This window comes from Patiria miniata, unplaced genomic scaffold (assembly GCF_015706575.1).
Source record: "Patiria miniata isolate m_02_andy unplaced genomic scaffold, ASM1570657v1 HiC_scaffold_10, whole genome shotgun sequence".
In the NCBI taxonomy this organism is placed as follows: Eukaryota; Metazoa; Echinodermata; class Asteroidea; order Valvatida; family Asterinidae; genus Patiria; species Patiria miniata.
In genome coordinates, this window is record NW_024037048.1 from 4,354,347 (window position 1) to 4,372,743 (window position 18,397).

At 39.8% G+C, this 18,397-nt stretch overlaps 1 protein-coding gene across 1 annotated transcript in view; it reads right to left on the minus strand.

Annotated features, from left to right (window-relative positions):
* The window catches only part of LOC119735877 (receptor expression-enhancing protein 3-A-like), a 41,942-nt gene extending 23,889 nt beyond the window's left edge, over nt 1-18,053 (minus strand). Inside the window, exons 1-2 of the mRNA XM_038209824.1 lie at nt 17,861-18,053; nt 4,493-4,565 (exon numbers count right to left, since the gene is read on the minus strand). Of these exons, the coding sequence (XP_038065752.1) occupies nt 4,493-4,565; nt 17,861-17,892 (105 nt within the window). The 5' untranslated portion in view covers nt 17,893-18,053. The remainder of the gene's footprint in view (nt 1-4,492; nt 4,566-17,860) is intronic.
* Between the last annotated feature and the right edge of the window lie 344 nt (nt 18,054-18,397).

Genomic DNA, 18,397 nt, shown 5'->3' on the forward strand with positions numbered 1-18,397 from the left:
AGTTCAAATCAGGCTCATGTACACGTACATACACTGTATGCAAACTGATTTTTCTGAGACCAGTTCTTAGATAACTGATGGGGCTACCCTGGTAAAATAAAACGATACATAAATAAATAATGTTTTAAATATAAACATATGAACATGTACGCTTATTAATCTCTGTACTTTCTGGACTCCGTCGGAGTTTTCACTTTCAATCACATGCCACATCATGTGTATAAGTTTTTGTTGTTACAGTTCGGCACATGTTGAGATTGAATGCCAAGATCCCCAGGGATCTAATTAGGGTTAAGTTTCAGTTTAGAGGCACGCACACTGTCATGACTGTACACCGTAGTTCTTCATGAACATCTGTATTAAATTTGTGATCCAAACTCAGGGTTACTAATATTGAAATGCATATGAGTTTTGAAAGCATGGAATTGCTACAGGCAGAAAACGTTGGAATATTTTTTGTTAATCAATTACATGAATGACTTCAGTTTCAAACTAAAGGCCTTTTCACGTGATCGTCTCACCTACTCATGCGAAAACAACATGGGTTTGCCATAAGCAAAACCGGGTCCCATCAAACATTAAAGGGACACTACCGGTAGGTCCTGGAACAGCCCATTTGGGCTACAAAACGCGCTTTGAACGAGATGATGATAATCGGAAATAACTTTTAAAAGTAGGATATAAACATCCACACAACTATCCTTTCAAAACTGGGCGTTTTTGTGTTATTCCTGTATTATGCGTGCGAGAACGAATTTCGGGGTCCACTTTTGCGACCCCATAAATTCGAGCTGTTTGGATGCTAGTTGTGATTTCATTCGTACGCGTAAAGTGTTCGCCTTTTGCGGACGTTGAAGAAACCACAATTTTTTGCATTGGTGATTGGTCACCGCGCGCTGTTCCCGAGACACACAACGTGTATAGCGTACATGAGAACGACACAAAAAACGTTTTCGCACTCCTTTATGTCCGATGTAAACAAGCAGTTTTTTTTCGTCTTTTCTCGGGAACGGTAAGACATAAGGTTGGTTTCCTTTCAACCAGATGTTTGAAATAGGCTAAGTAAACAATCCAAAACATAACATTTTCGGGGATTTCAGGACCTAGTGCCCCTTTAAGCAAGGTGTACCATTCCCACTTTTTGTATACAGCTGTGTTCTAGGGTCAGCTGTAGATTTTGGACTTTCCACCCGGGTAGAGCAGCTCAACCCTGGTCCTGACCAGGGAAGGATTTTACCTGTGAAGAGCACTGAACCCGTGTAGAATACACGTTGGATTCTCGCAAGTGTGAAAGGAGTTGCTCCCAAAATCTTTGTATTGTACCCAGTTGAACACAGAGATTTTGGATCTAGTGTGAAAGGGGAGTCAGGTTGGCGTAGTGGTACTTTCCTCGCCTTCCACCGCTGTTAGTGTTACCCAGGTTCGAATCCCGCATGGGCCAACATGTGGATTGGGTTTTCAGTCCCTGCCTGATTCCGTGGTTTTGTTCCTAGAATATCATTGTGGGGTTTTCGTCCCACCTCTAAAACTGTAATTTCTTCTCACTGTCTTCTCTCTGCAGGTACATGTATCTAGGCTTGTAAGCTGTAGTGCCTAAGGCACTTTTGAGGAATCCTTGGTTTCATTACCAAAAATGATTAATACTAATAATAATTAAAATACAAAACTCTGTATACATATGTCGCATCGCATTGTTGCTATACCATACATCTGCCAGTAATACTGTTGCTTATGTTACCTACCGGTATTTACGGTATATAGGCCTACATGTACTCCCAGACAGAAATGTACTTTCTGTTAAATTCTAAGGACCATAAATACTTTGCAGTCTCAATTTTATTTTATTTTGAAAACCCAAATAAATTTTCAAAAACTCGAACCACTGAAAACATAATTTTGTACACAGAGATTTGTTAAGAGTTTTGAAGCTTGCAGGAAGTTAAACAGTGAAATGTGCCTTGAATTAAATAAAACTTCTTTGTGGCCCAATAAAAAATTAACAAATCTCTGCTCGACAGGTAAGCGTGGAGACGTTTGACTAATGATATTCAGGCATTGAGAGGTATACTGTTGGCAGTATGCTGATGACAGCTGCTGGCGTTGTCTGATCTCTGACCACAGACAGATCCAGGAATACCAATTGATATGATGATGAAGAGAAAGTCACATGATGTAGAAATCTTGGACTATATGTGCATCACCATACAACGTACAATGTACATGTACAGTACTAACTGGGACAATGTTGGATGAGGAAATTTAAAACAACTTTTGTTTTTTTGGCCTGTTGTAAACATGTACCGGTACATGTAATAAGGAAAGTGTACAAAGACAGTAATACAGAAATGTATGTATACGTACACTGAATAATAGAACAAATTTTGAGGAATTAACCCAAACCTCCCCAACTCCATCAAAATCCACCCCCCCCCCCCTCCATTTTGGTGGATTTGGGGGGGACTTGGTCCTGCAGGCCTGGTTTAATTGACTTTATACTGATGGAATATGATAGAATTGGGCCTGGAGGCCTAAAGCAAAGCATGCATTGGAAGCAGTGTGATTGATGGATTTTGGCGGACTTGGTCCAGTACTTAGTATAAAAGACAGTAGGGAGTTAGGGTTAAAGAAAATAAACATTAAAGTCACGAAAATGTGATTACATGTATGGGGCAAAACAGTAACACAATGCTGAAGGAACATCGGGATAAAAGTGCAAAATAGGAGTAGATGTTCATCTATGCATCAGTTGTACTAAATTTCAGCTAGAAAATCATTTGCAAGTCTTAACCAAAACTTAATATCTGTATTAGTGTGCAACATGACTGTCCACAATTCTTTGTTCAAGAGTCTATGAGTGGAGCTCTGTCTCTGTAAAAGTTTATGTTTTCATATCTTTTTGTAGGTATGTACCGGTTTTATGGATACCCCAGAAGCTGTTACTGTTTTAACTCAAGAAATCACCCAGCAACTCATCCATCTTGCTGATGCATCACATGCACATTGCACTAATCAGTCCTTAGCATACAATGCCTTGATGAAGTCTCATTACGGTGTTAGCACTGTGCCAATGACCTCTTCCACATCCGTGCTCAGAATGGCTCATGACTAACTGACCATGCCATCACACATGTCCTGCGGGTTGGGCACACGCCTTTCAGACTGGATACAGCCAGCTCACTCATTTTTGGGGTTGAGGTCTTTTTAAAGGTCAGTTACTCCATGGTTTCAGGATGGTCATGTCTTAACAGATGCGCATTCAAGGCACGTAGAATATTTGTTTTAGCGAGTTTTTTCCATTGAAGCAACAAACTTGCTTAAAATCTTCAGTAGGGTGCATAACAATTAACCTGCGGAAGTTTTAGCTCAGTAGCTACCATTTTGAGAAAAGTAAAAATGAACTTTGAAAAAAAAAATATTTTATTATATTTTTTATTTTTTTTTATCTCGTAACTGGATTTTGTTGCTTACGCACGTGAGAATTTAAAAACACCTTCAAAGATTGTTTTCTTTTGACTGCTATCATTTCAGCCGGAATGATTTCACAGGTGTACAAATCGTTCTCTTTTTGGCAGACCCCTCCCCCTCCCCTGAATGAGTGCTTTCAAAAATGTTAAATTTCAAAGATATCCTGGAACAAACAGTTCATTTATGGCGCCGCATTTAATTATGGATTACACGTATTACCGTCTTGAAGATAAGCTAGGTAATGAGACGCTTGCCGTACTCACATTGCATTTGCAATTCATCGCTACGACATTGGTGGCTGATGAAGAGGGCTGCATCGCATATGTTTGTCGGGCGAGTACAGCGTAGCACAAAGATGAATGACAAATATGGCTGCACCCATGAATCGCGAGCTGGTCCGGAAATTGCCAAGTTGAGGTATCAGGGTTTTATTAATGAAACATCTTCTGAAAGCCCATTACAAGAAGTACTGAACCAAATATATTGAATGCCATTTTTGCAAATTTTCAAAAGCATCCATGGGTTGTTAACCCCCTCCCCCAGGCGCACGTTTTGTACGCTTTTAAAAAATGTTGATAAATACTGATGGAAGAAAAAAGTAATGTCCGTCACGAGCCAATGTGGCCCATCAGACCGACGTTTATCTCCGGTTTCATTAGTATGAAACGACTGAGAAAAGTTCTACTCCCCCTGGATGGGATGCTAGTCCATGGCAGGCAGGTTACACCCCAGCTAATGCCGATACCCATTTATACCCCAATATCCATTTACACCCCTGGGTAGAGAGAGGCAAGTGGAGGTGAAGTGGCTTGCCCTAGGACACAACATATGGCCAGCAGCTGGATTCGAACCCCTGACCCTCTGATCATGAGTGACAAACCCTAACCACTAGGCCACAGTGTACACACTCCCCCTAATTATGGATAACCCCTTACTAAAAGAAGGTTGCTGAATGTAACAGATCTGTATACTTACGGTACAACAAGTAACATAGAGGTAAACATGCCCGAAATTTTAATTGACTCACATATTCCTTGACGTTTCTTGTCTTGACAGCTTTGTAGGAAGCATAGGCTGGATACAGGGTACCAAACACCAATCTGAAATAAACAAAGGAAGTTTTGCAATCCTTGAACAAATTTCTGAATACTAATTCTTTCTTTCCAGATGCCTTTTCTATGCAATTTTGGACTAAATTGGACTAGGCATATTTTCCCTAAAAAGGTTGATAAGAATAATTTCAACCACACGGGGTAACACAAAATAAATGTGTACATGTACCCGGTATTTACAATTCAATAATTTTATGTGACACTGAACTCTTTTTTTTCACAAACTCTTGAGCTAAAAAAAAGAAAATTAAAACAACTTTAACAAGTCATCAGCACTGATCCTACCGGTAATCTTGGGGCTTAAAAAGCAGTACATTACTAGCAGGTACTTGGCATTACATAATCACTCTTGGAGGTACCCGGTAGAAGACATTAAAGAACGTTTTCTGAATTTGCAAAATCTTATGTCAGATGTAACAGGGACACCCCAAAAAAAATTGGACCCCAAATTTATAGAATGACCCATAAACAGCAAAGTAAAACTGTCTTCACTTTAATTATACAATACAATGGCCTTTTTGCACACAACTCAATAGTTGATATAGGGACACCAAAATCTCACACTTTTGGACCTCAAATGTATAGAATGACCCTTAAATATTAAATTGTTGAAAATCCCTCATAACAAAAAAGAAACACTAAGAAAAATCTGAGAGCAACATGTACCACTGAAGCAACTACTGACCAGCAGTATAGTTCAATAATGTGCCTTAAATGTGATTGGCAGATCTCAAGTCGTCTGTAGTTCAGGTCATTAAAGTGCACTTTCATCAGAAGCTTGGCTGACATTTCATTGTGAAATATTAGGACCCGCTCTTAAGTTTCAAAATTAAACACATGGCAATTCTAGCCCACATGTGTTTCTTGTTTACATTTTGAAAATAACCATGTGTGGCTAGAATACAACAAGCGTGACAACGAGCCCAAAAACCACAATTCTGTACCCAGAAATACCTTAGCGTGATGATGAAATGAAAGCTACAAATTTTCAAGGCGTAGCTGGGTGAACATTTATATTCTACATTTAGAACAATCTTTCAAACCGTTTCATTTCATTGGAAATGCGTTTCACAGCCCTATCCGGTGTATTCCAGACGAAAGTTCCCTTTAAATGCTAAGTAAGATCGTGTCTGCCGTTCAACTCTCCCATCTTTTCTCTCTCTATTTATCTCCTGTCTGCATCCTCTTCATTGCTATCTGCACTGCAGATTCCATTATCCACCAAGGCCATCAGGATCTTAATCATTCATATCTCCTGGGATCACAAAGCAAGTACTCAAGCCATTCTGCGAACATGTACAAGCTTAACAATTTATCACAATCCTCTTAGTTTGTACAAGTGACAAAAAAAGTTTCATACCATAAAATAATTTTTAAAAAATATACGCACATTTCAAACCTTTATCCTTTTTAACATTGTACAAGTTGCCTTTGAGGAAGATTTTGCTTGATTGAAATAGAAGGCCCTCTGCTTTTTTTAGCAGACTTTTATCATGCTGCAACCATTTCAGTCATGTTCCCTGTATCCAATAACAGTACTGAATGATAACTTTTTTGTGCAAAAGGGAACCAGACTATTATTTCTTCCAGCCTCGCTTTGGTTACGTTGATTTGAATGGGAAAAAATCAAGATGGCCGCAACATGATAATGGTCTATAACTACAATTTTGTAGGTTAAATTGAAGTAATCCTAGAAAGTTTGTACATAAGTTCAACTGCAGGCACGACACCACACATAATTACCACATCTGTATTCACGAATGATTGTTATTTTGCACACACAAAAATAGATCAAGAAAGACCTCTGATTGCTTTTGTTTAATAAACTGTGAATGTTCAAGAATTTTTCCAATGAAGTAGAAAATTCATTGAAGCTGAGGGCCAAATCTCTGTGTTAACTTACAGCCAGGCTTAACACAGAGATTGTTTTACCGCTTTCACACTAGCAAGAATCAAACATGGCTTCTACACAGGTCCAGCTCTCTACATAGGTAGAATCCAACCCTGGTAAGGACCAGGATTGAGAGGCTCTACCCGGGTAGAACGTCCAACATCTACAGCTGACCCCTGTATTCACCGGTGTAAGTGTGAATACTAGTACACATACATGTAGCGACCCATGTTCAATGAGATTCAGGGCTTTTCACTCTAGACAAATCTTGGGGTTGGTGCGGGGTTGACGCAGGGTTGAAAACATGCAGCGTTTCACACTTGAAAATGTTCAACCGTGCGCCAACCCTGCGTCAACAGTGAGATTGATTTCGCCCCGGGTTGAACTCAACCCTGCTCCGGACCAGGGTTGTGATTTTCAACATGGGTCGATACTCTCGCATGGGTTCAAACTTCAAAACAGTCGTAACCAAGCAAAATAAGCTCGGTGTGGACGAAACGAGTGTCAAACGATGCAAAGTTGAACGCGGGGTTGAAACATAAAAAACTCAACCCTTGGCAGCACTGGGTTCAACCCGGGGTGAGAGGCTCTAGTGTGAAAAGGCTTTTGCAACAAGGGTACATGTAGGCATGGAGGAGTAAGAACGAAGGTGAGACCAAAGTGTGAAAAGGCCTTTAGACTGGCCCCAAGGACGTAAACAGTTAGGCCTGAGACAAACAGGATACCATATATATCATGTTCCTTTCTGTATGTAAACAATCGTTCTGATTCCAAGGTCATATCATTGGTACCCTGATGGCAGCTCTTTCAACAGCTTGAGTAGGAACCCAGGATACAAGAATTACCCACAATTCTGATTCCTCCCCTGATATCTCTACCCATAATCCCCCTGGGTCTCCATTGCCCCAAAACACAACCACATGTCCAAAAATGAACAGTTCCTGGATTGCTTGTGCTTGGCTTTTCATTGGTCGGATTTTATGGACCTCCAAATTGTTGCAGATGTACAAGTTGATCACGTGCGGAGGCTAATGTAATGTGGCACAACTTGCGCACACGTTTTCACTTTTCCTTTAAGTCCAAGTCAATAAATATTCACCAGATAACTTAATACGTAATTAATATGACATGTTGCTTAGACCCCCTACACACAGGGCATGCGACCTTTGGGCCTCCCTTGTGCGACCATAAAACTGGCCAGGTCGCCGTTGGAGGCTCAAAGGAGGCCGAATGGTTGCCTAGGTTGTTCAAAGGTGGTACACAGGATGTTCAGACATCGCCATGGACGCCATGGTCGCCGTAATTTTTTTTTTTTAGATATGTTCAAAACAGTCGCACAATGGTCGCCAAGGAGGTTGGTTGCTCAAAGGTGGCTCAAATGAGGCAGACGGGAGGCACAAGCATTGCCATGGTTGCAGAATGGATGCACAATGGACGGCAAATGGTCGCCACGTAATACATCTGTTCTGTTGCAAATTTTACCATCAATCTTCTGCCTCCCTTGTGCCCCAAGGATCGGGTCGCCTAGGAGGCAGAAGCATGGCCGAATGGTCAGCCAATGATAGCCGTTAGTTGCCGTTGGTCGCCAATGATGGCACAGAGGAGGCACAGCCCTGGGAGGCTCAATGGTTGCTCAAACATTGCTCGGGGGTCGCCTATGTTGCCTATAATCGCGTTGGTTGCCGGGGATACACAGGGGAAGCACAGGGAGGCAGGCAAGTGGCTCAGTGGACCGCACAGGTTGCTCGTAGCTCGACATGGAAATGCCTGAAAATTGCAGTTTTGGTAGTTCAAAGGAGGCACACAAGGAGCAGTTACATAGAAACAGGATTTTCTGGGTTTAGGCGACCATTGAGCGTCCTTGGGATTTTTTGGTCGCTCACATGTGGTACAAAGGTCGCAGCCCTGTGTAATGGGGGCCTTATGGCACAAGCAATTTTACCAAAAATCAAATTTAAATGGCAAAACCTGTTTTATATTACAATAAAGGTAATGAAAAGTTACAAAGAAATCGGATAAAGTACAAGAGGGACTGATTGTATGACGTCGAAGTACCACGTGACCATCCGATTACCAAATAATCGGCCACCATTGCAGTAGGCAAGCATTTGGCTAGCGACCAGTAGGGCTTATTTTCAGGTACACTAACTGTCAAAATGGCATTAATATTTAATGGTCACTACCTGTGCCATGCCGACCCAGCACTGGCCGTTGGCTCTGCGTTTTGCTCACAGTTTTTGCCATCCCTCAGGATTCGAACCCCTGACCTCTGATCATGAGTCACAAGCTCGAAACACTAGGCCACACTCTACAATAAATCCCGACAATATCACAAGAACAAACTGTGTTTTTATTTTGTCCACTGTAACTTTTCAATCCAGCATATACACAGTGTACCATATGTGGGAAACTAATAGTACCTGTGCGGTATCCACGGTGATTATTTTACAAAATTTTGTCTTTGCCTCTGTTCTACCTTGCTGAACTTACGAACTTCATTACGGAAAAACATGTCTAAAAAATCACCCCAATCGAATCGTTTTAAGAATAAGCAGTGTTCTATACATATGAAACATTTCCGTCAAAACAGGGCACCTAATTTCTTTGCGAAATGTCAGAGACTTGTTTCCCTTCAGCTAGCTTAGACGCACGTGATTACATTTTCACCTGGTACGTGGGGCGAAATTGAGAACAATCTGGTTAAAAAGATGGTCTGGATTGTGTTGTTTGTACTGCCACGAAAAAGACGCAAAATCCAATACACGTGACGTACGTTAGTCAGTTGGTTCCGCCCCTTATTAGGTAAGACCTTGCGGTATACTGTGGTAACAATGAATTTGTGGTTTGTGGTTTTTCATGGGAGCGCTTTAGCGGCTCTATTTGAACTCAAGTGGTGACTTTACAAAAGCGGTACTACAAAAGAATATCGCGATATTTTTTGGCATATCGTATTCCACGATTTTTTTTTAAGAGATCGATACGACTTCCGATATGAAAATTAAATCGAAATATCGTGAAATATCGTCATATCGAATAGGCTTATGGGAAAGAATATCTACATGGCTGAGCATGGAGTAAGTATTATGAGACAAAATGGAAAGTGAGATACATTGTGCACTCATCCGGAATTCATATTCAAAGACCTGGAGGTAGTTTCCTTGCTCTATGATTGAAACTCACGCGGTAGTCATGTGCTTCCCAAAGTTGAGGTCTGTTCACCTCTGCTTCATCCACTCTTTTCAAGTCACCTAATCCAATGTTACACACCATGTACCGGTAAAGCGAAGAGAACAAGTACACACACGTTGTACATCCTGCACTGCATCCTGCTTATTAATAGGTAACCCAATTTCCTGGCTTATTAAGAACAATTAATGAGTGGAAACCACGGCAAGACTACAGGACACAGAAGAGGCTACACCCCATCATGGGATCCTACCACGTCCATACTTGAGAGTTATGATTCACGTACACCAAGTCAGATAGGACGGAAAATAATCAAGGAAATATGTGCAACAATGTTTCAACCGTAGTCCCTGTGCAGCCCCAAACTGCCCTGCCAATCGCCAAATCGGTCTCTCTCAAAGACTGCCATCTCTGTAGGAGAACTGTTCTGCTATTTTACGCAATCAAGCACGCATTGCGCAGTGTTAAAAATATTCCAAACACGCGCGCTTGTTGCTCGAAATGTGTTCGAAATACGACGCAGCCAACTGGCGTTATGTAAGTTGACGCTCAACATGCCGATGCACGTGGCTGGTCTGTAGGAAATGAAGTCATTTGAGAGAGGCCTATAGATTACTGCCTGTAATACCCCAAACCACCCAAGCTAGCAAAAAAAATAGGAGATTTCGGTTTCTAGAGTAAGTTCAACCGGAATATTTACTAACAGAAATTACAGATTTTTAGTTGTCCAATTTTGGGGCGTCTAGAAAAGTCGTGAAAGTAAAACCCACATGACATTTTGCAAAATGGGTGTTATGACTTCTAAAATCTAAATCTCTGCAACCAGGAAATAGGAAAACGGGGTTGTTCACTTTTGGAGCATCATAATTTTTGTTAATAAGGATTTGAGATTTTTATTATCTACTTTTGAGGCACCAAGATAGTCGTCAAAGTAAGATCCAAATTCGTCATCAAAGTAAGATCCAAATTCCTGCTAGCAGTTTTTTAAACCGGTGTTGCTATTTCTGTATTTCTAAAAACCTAAAATTCTACTTTAGCAGAAAATGGGAAAATGTGGTTGTCCACTTTTGGCGCTCCATACCCAAACACCCTACAGCTTTCTATTTATCAGTGAATAAATACAATGTAATACAATGTAGTACAAGTGCTAGCACGTCAAGGCCTGGTGCTGTATAGTGTACAATATGGTTCTACATTCAATCCTTCAGCAACACAGCAAAACTCGCCCTTGTACATCTTATCCTCAATGACCGTGATCTCTTGGAATATTCTTGTGATAAATTTATGACCTCTAAAACCTGCTTGTAATGTGCTGTAATCTTTCCTGCTGATTAAACTGACAAGGACAGGTTTATTTTCTTCAGGATGGCCGACCATCCTGGACATGAAAAATTCCAAGGCATAAACAAACCCCTCAAGAGCAGAGAGAGAGAGCGAGGGGGAGAGATCAGAACTGCCAGCCATTCCTTCCTGGGCATCAGACGGCTTGTGCATTCTGTAAAGCTCATCTTTCAGACAGCAACTGACGTTTACTGATCCAGGGCCGAACAGTTCTAGTCATGGCCTTTCAGTTTAGAATCTGTCAACATAACCTCTGCTTAACCTCGTGAGGATTTCAGTTTATGGATAACTACCAGTACATGTACGGTCAGGTCGCAACAAATCTGGATTTGCAAAGTAACTGTTGTCCCATGTGTGCCATTCTCATAATCCACATCTTTGATTTTTATTCCTTCATGAATTTTCACCCAAATCAGTCTTCAGGCTCTCACGCAGACCCAGGTGAAAAAGTAGAACAGTAGGATCAAAATTTAAAAAAAATTAAAAAAATTTAAAAAAAACAGGACAAAGTTTCTGACTGTCACTCAATCTGTTCGCACCAGAATTTGATACAAGTAACCACCACACCAGCTCCTCAATTCCTAAATTGAATCAATCAATTGGATTGATCATTTGACCAATTCATCAATCTACATGTACTGATCATACATGTACTGATCATACCCATAATCCATACACATTGTACACTGCACACATGTGCACACATAGCCAGCCAAACTTCAAACAGGACAGGACTTTCGAAGAGGACAGAGCTCATAAGCAACATGTACAAAGTACCAGAGAGTTAACTCACAGTGTAGCCTGCTAGGGCATCCATGTTTCTGCACAAACCTATGGAAAGTTTGAATTTTTTTACCGCTTTTGTGAGGCTACCGTATTTTGCACAATCTGCATAATTTGCATTTGAAACATATGTTCAAAATGAAGCCGATTCTCCCCAAACTGAAACGCAGAGTCAGTAAACGATCCTTCTATTTCACTCTGTGCGAAAAGAGCACAGGCCTACCGTGCGTGTGCTTATAAAATGCGTTTCAAACGATTTGTTTGCACACTAATGACGAAACCACATCCACGCAGCTACATCTGTTGTCCTCTCGCCATGCATATAAAAATCACCGTTGGAATTCCATTCTATCTAATTTCAATATATTCTACAATCACGCACATGTTTCATCCATAAACATGTGGCCACAGACACATACATGTATTCTACGTGTGGGAATGAGGAGTTAATGATCATTTGCATTTATCCCAAAACTAACCTACCGAATTATAATTAACAAGCTTACTTAGATTAAGATCCTACTAGGACTAAACACCCCGTGAAATTATTCCATCTGGCTAATTTTTTGGCTGTAATTTAGCAGAAATCAAGAAATGTAGGTGATATCCAACGATCAGTTCAATTGACCGTTTTTTTAAATGAGTGCTATTGACGAAATCGTATTTCGCGATTAAAAGGTTGTGCACAGTTTTCCACTATTTCTCGAAGAGTATATACTGCCCATTGAGCATAAAACTTCAACAGGTTAGGTTTTGAACATTCTTCTTTAGCTTTTGAGTGGTGTTATTATTGGAAATGAAGAAACGCATGAAAAACAAATGATCATATATGCCTTTAATTAACGCAGCTTAGTATATATGTACATTACACAACTAATGTTCACGAAAATATCACTCAGGCACAAAAGAAAAATTAATATTAAAAGAGGGGGGTCATTTGTAAGTCAAAAGTCAGACAGTTTAAATGCCATACTGAAAGGTCAGTCACTGTCCGGGAATTCCTGCCAAATATTTGCTGATCCCCAACCCTCACAATTCCACAGCAATTGATTGCAATATGGTCATTATAAAACCCCTCAGGAGCCAATAATCTCAAACATTCCAGAAACTTCACATGATGTTTACTTTACACATCCGTGGAATTCACATCATAAACCTCATAATACGTGATCATACAACATGTCTACAACATCATCGCCACATCTCTTACAAACAGCCAGTATGTGTATTTTATCATTGATTATTGGTTAATACATTTTTAATTAGCGGGGCTGGGATTTTGGTGATACAAAGTGTCAAAAAGACACTTTCGACAGCCTGAGATCCACGCACTTGTTCAAATTCAGGGTTGGCAATAACGGAGAACATGACAGTATTTTCACTGCATCTTGGAGCAAGTTCAGGTTGAGGACCATCAGTCGACTTATGGTTGATTTTATTTGTGGTGTGACTTACGCCTGCGCACTAGTAATAGTAGCAACGTGTGAACGCTTCTAGTCAATTCGCTGGTAAAAATGTCATCACAAAACTTCTTAATCCTAACTCCCTGTTATTGGATATTGGTGGTAAGCAACAATGAAACCATGCCCCACGGTCCACTTCCAAAAAGTCGACTTCGACTCAATAAAAAGCAGTCCAACCATTAGCATTCGAGTGAAGTTAGTCAAATCATGGTTAACCGTAGTCCTCACCCGAACTCGTTCTTGGTGAAGGGTTAGGTATGTAAATAGTATTTCATAAACTTACAGTAGGACACACATGTATACACACATCTTTGCATACAGCGTCCTTCAAGGTTCTCAGCCTAGAGCCAGTAATTTAATAGTCTTAGTCACAGCCAGATGGTCCTTATGATGTGCACTTAAACCATTGACGTCACACTATTGTTAAAAGTGTGGATTCCGAACTATGAATATGTTACACTGGTCACAAAGTGTGGATTTGGAACGTTCAACGAATCTTTAGTAAAGTGTGGATTTGGACAATTGTTCTCCATAATGAGCATTAATATGACCATCTGCATGAAAAATTTCCTTTTCGAAAATTACTAATGCATCTTCATTGTCAGATTCTCCGCCGTCACTGCAAAAACTACTTTGAGTCAGAAAGAAATCATCGTCTGAACTATCCATGTTGACGTAAGGAACCTACACAAAAAATGACTAGGTTGTACGGGTGTAGCGATACACATGCTAAACATGCCACAATGCTTGATTACGCATAAGAGCCTCGAAAAACTCCCTTGTAAATTACCCTAATGGCCACAACTCGACACGAGATATGCAAGTCTTTTCATCTCCACTCACTGGACTATAAATGACAATTTTCTCTTGACGCAATGGTTCAAGTTAAAGAATACACTCACAAGCGTGGATTCTTAATTTACAAATTCGGCGCTTTGCGCCGAGTGAATTCTTTCGGCGCTTCATGCCTCGTGAATTCTTAAATTACGAATCCACACTTTCTCGTGTATTCTCCTTAACTACATGTAAATAAGGCCAGTTCATACATTTGTACTTAGCGCAAACGCGAATTTGTGACATCAGGGCAAGTTTTTGTGCTGAAAATTCGCAAAAGTTGAACACTTTTTAACTCTGGCGAATTTCGTAGCGAATGCATCGTGACATCAAATTCGCATCACATTTGCATTAACCAGCCTCTGCACATCAAAATAGCACAGCCAGCTTACAAAATAATGTTTATTTTTGAGTTTCTAAGCTAAGTTATGAGATGTACTAGTATTGAGCGACATTGCTTGTCAAAACTGCTTGTTGTAGCAAGGCTCAAGCAGCTGAAAACTGTTTTGAGTGAAAAAAAAAACAGAGGCGCTTGTCATGACACAATCATCCGGTCCCTGCCAAATGTTACAAATAAACAGCTGCCTCTCCGATGTGTGACATTTGACTGAAGAATCATAGTATTTTTAGTTTGGAAAGTTGTAAATTGTTAACACGACACTGAGCTTTACAATTTTAATGTTGATTACAAAACAAATCTACAAACTAATAAATTATTATTATATTACTATATTCTCTTCATCAAAGTTGCATACCCCATGCTCTTGAACAAAATGGATTTTTTTTTTCTCCTAACAAATTTTCAATTTGTTTTGTATTGTGTTTTAACAAAAAAATAGTTTTTTCCAATTTTTGGTGTCTAACCCTCTGAAAAAGGCATTCATGTTGCGCACATAGGCCTACATTGTATGAACTCACACAAGAGAGCCGAATTATTGTCCGACAGCCAAAAATTCAAATTTTGGAAGAAATAAAGAACTAATTACCGGCCGGTGTACTTTTTCGTGCGATGTACCTTTCAAAAGTACATGTACATACATGTAACTTTTATATTGCTAGGAAAAGAGCGATTGAATAAAAAAAAAATCTATTTTTTAGGTGAAACCCTAAAATAGCTTGAGGAACGCATCTTCAAAACAATATCACTTATGGATGTCATTAAATGTAAATTATATGCATCGGTACATAATTTGTAATTGATGTAAATTTACACACACACAAAAACATGTACACACAGTCGTTTTTTGCTATGCTTCTGAGGATTGGCTTTGTGTTTTCCTTTGTCCCTGTAATATAACACTCTCCCATAGACTAAGCACACAAACCTGCGTTCGAGGACAATAGGCACCTTCCTTCGAGGATCAATGGCCCCTTTGTGCTCCTTTTGTTGTCTGTCCTCAGGCGTAATGCCATGCAGGAACACAGGTACACGTAAGCAGGCCGTCACCGCGTTATGGGGAAATTTTTTTATTGTTAGGCGAATTAAGACCTAGTTGTGGGGACTTTCTGCTGTCCCCACAGCGTCTTCGGTCCCCATAGTACCATGGCACAACTCGTGTGTAGTCCCCACAACTACGGAATAAGTATGCGTTAAGTACGTGATGTATGCAAATACAAAGTTGATTTGACCTTCACCAACAGCCAACCCAAACTCTATGCAGACCAACAACAATGCCCACACATTTCCACCCATTGTTAGATTGAAGGACCCTCTATTCAGTCACAGGCATCTGTGCACAGACAGGTGTAGCATTGTAATTTTACTGGACACAATGCACAGCATCAGGTGTGGAGAAAGGCCATTGGGTTTGATGGGGGTATTTTTCAAAAAAAGAAATCAGACAAATGTAGAAAAAAAAAGTACAATCAGTAAGTGAGTGAAAGGTAGTTGGTAGACCGCGCTAAATGCTCATTGTGTGCAAGTGCAGTGTTCACCGGTGCTACACATGTATGTAGATCAAAAGAGTTTTTTATAATTTGTGTAGCACTCCCAAAATTATGACCTTGCTTCATTTACATGTAAATCAATTAACAATTGGGGGGGGGGGAAGTACATGTAGTGTGTACTAGTATTATAACACTTTTTATAGTAGTTCTCACTGGCCTTTATTTTGTGGAAGGATTTTGCAAGCATTATGACTTTGGAAAGTCATGACAACTGTGAAAGTTTTGACTGATTGCTTATTATGTACATGAACAAATAACTTAAACTTGGGCGGCTTCACCTAACTTTCCCTTTCTGGTTCATTTGAAAATATTAGAATTTACGTTAAATAAATGATCCTCAGAATCATGAGCCATACCATCATTTAATTGCTTACAAAGCAAGAGAGTAAATGCAAGTTCCATTGACACCAACAGAATTTGCCATACATGTCATCAACAAATGACATTTAAAGGAACAGAAAGTGAAGGAACAACAAATTGGAATTTTTGTCTATCAACAAGCTCAAATCCAAATCCCACAGCGTGCAACAGACCCAAAAATTGATAGTGCTTTCTAATGCAGGTGCCTTCTAGTTCTAGAAGTAATGGGGTACATCCAGAACTAGGAAAAGTGGCATCAGCACTTTTGACGTCGCATATTCAAATTAAAAATTAAAATTAAACTTTGCAAAACCAATTTCACTAGAATACTTGGATTTGTTGAGCCGAAAGCAGCCTAAATGATGTTTGCGATCTAGAACTAGGAAAAAGACTAAAAGTAAAGTGTAATAATAATTATGATAAACAAATGAGAACTTTAAAATGGAATGAATTCCCTACTTGAGTGCCTTGTGAGTTACTTTGTGATTTTAATCAAGACAAATCCAGGAAGCTCTGTAAATGTGAGTAAATGTCGTGAAAAAGTGTTTTTAGAACACATTTTGGATGCACACATCGTTGGACAGCAGACATTGTGGGCAGCCATATTGACAATCATAATGATTGAAGAGTCTAGTAAAGTCTAGCGGTGCGCATGACATCGACAACGCGTCAGCCAATGACAGTGCAATACCTCATTACAAATGTTTAATTTCTCATGAATATATGGTTTATTAAATATTCATGAGTCTTATTTCAATGGATACGTTAAATAGGTCCAAAGACACCACTGTAACAAGCGCGCTCACGACCTGGCTGTTAGAGTGGGTGTGTTTTAAAGAAGACAGTCCGAGGATCGATTTTCGATGGATCTCCGTGAAGTAAGTTACTAATTAATAAGAAGAACAGAAGAAAGGAAAAGGTGACAGTCGAGGAGGGAGAGTGGGGGAAATAATCATATAGGAAGCAACTTTTTTGGCGCTTGAAAATTAATTGAAAAAAAGTGGATCCGAGTACGCAATTCTTTCCCTTTAAAATGAAATAGCCCAGGCTAGTCATCAAATTCTCAAACCCCAAACATAGTCCTCTACATAGACTCAATTATGTATGAGAGTCGTGCTTTAATAAAATCAAAGGAAAGAGTGTTGCATCCTTACGCTACTCCCACTTAATCAATGACAATGAAAGTCAGTCATTGCAAAAATGTTGAAAAACATGAATCCGGGACTGAGAAACATTTCCAATTTTGTTAGAATTTATACTAGAATAGAAAATACCTCGAAAATGCACTCAACTTTGTACACATAGTGGCGTCAGGATACTGCATTCTTTCCAAATCAGAAATCACCATTCCACTGTTCGGAGCACTACTGCCACTAGGCAAACACTGAAACTAAAACTAAAGCAACACCGCTACCAAACATGCCAAATTTAAGTTACTGCATTCATGACGTTAGGCCTAAAATTAAAAATGTACTCACACAACCAGGCGAGATATCAAGTAGGAAACCATTCTCGGAGATTTCGCTGCTTGGCTAAAGTTTAAACCTCTACTTGCAGCTTAACTATAACGGCGATGAATACAGACAGAGAATCAACTGGCCGGGTTCACTTTTTAAAATCAGTTTACCGAACCTCTCGATCAGCTGGGTTTCGTAGCCATCCTCAAAACAGTAAAAATTGTACTCGACGGTTTGTTTTGATTACGTTGTTCATGTTTGATTTTGTTACGTCCGCTAAATTCCCAAATAGCGCCATCAACGTCACATAGTTAATCACTTTCAAATTTATATTGTCAGAGAGGGCGCGCTTTCATTCACCGTAATTTTTGTCTTGTCAAAGCGAAAAGGAAAATGTACCAATGCAGCTTTTTTAGACGACCGATAGAGGGGGTATCAGTTTTCCCCAAAAAATTACTTCTTTCAGCCATCATCATGCAAATCTTTTTCCTTTCATGGTACACAAATATACACTTTTTCAAAAATTGACTACTTTCAGTTTGTTTATATTCCTGTGCA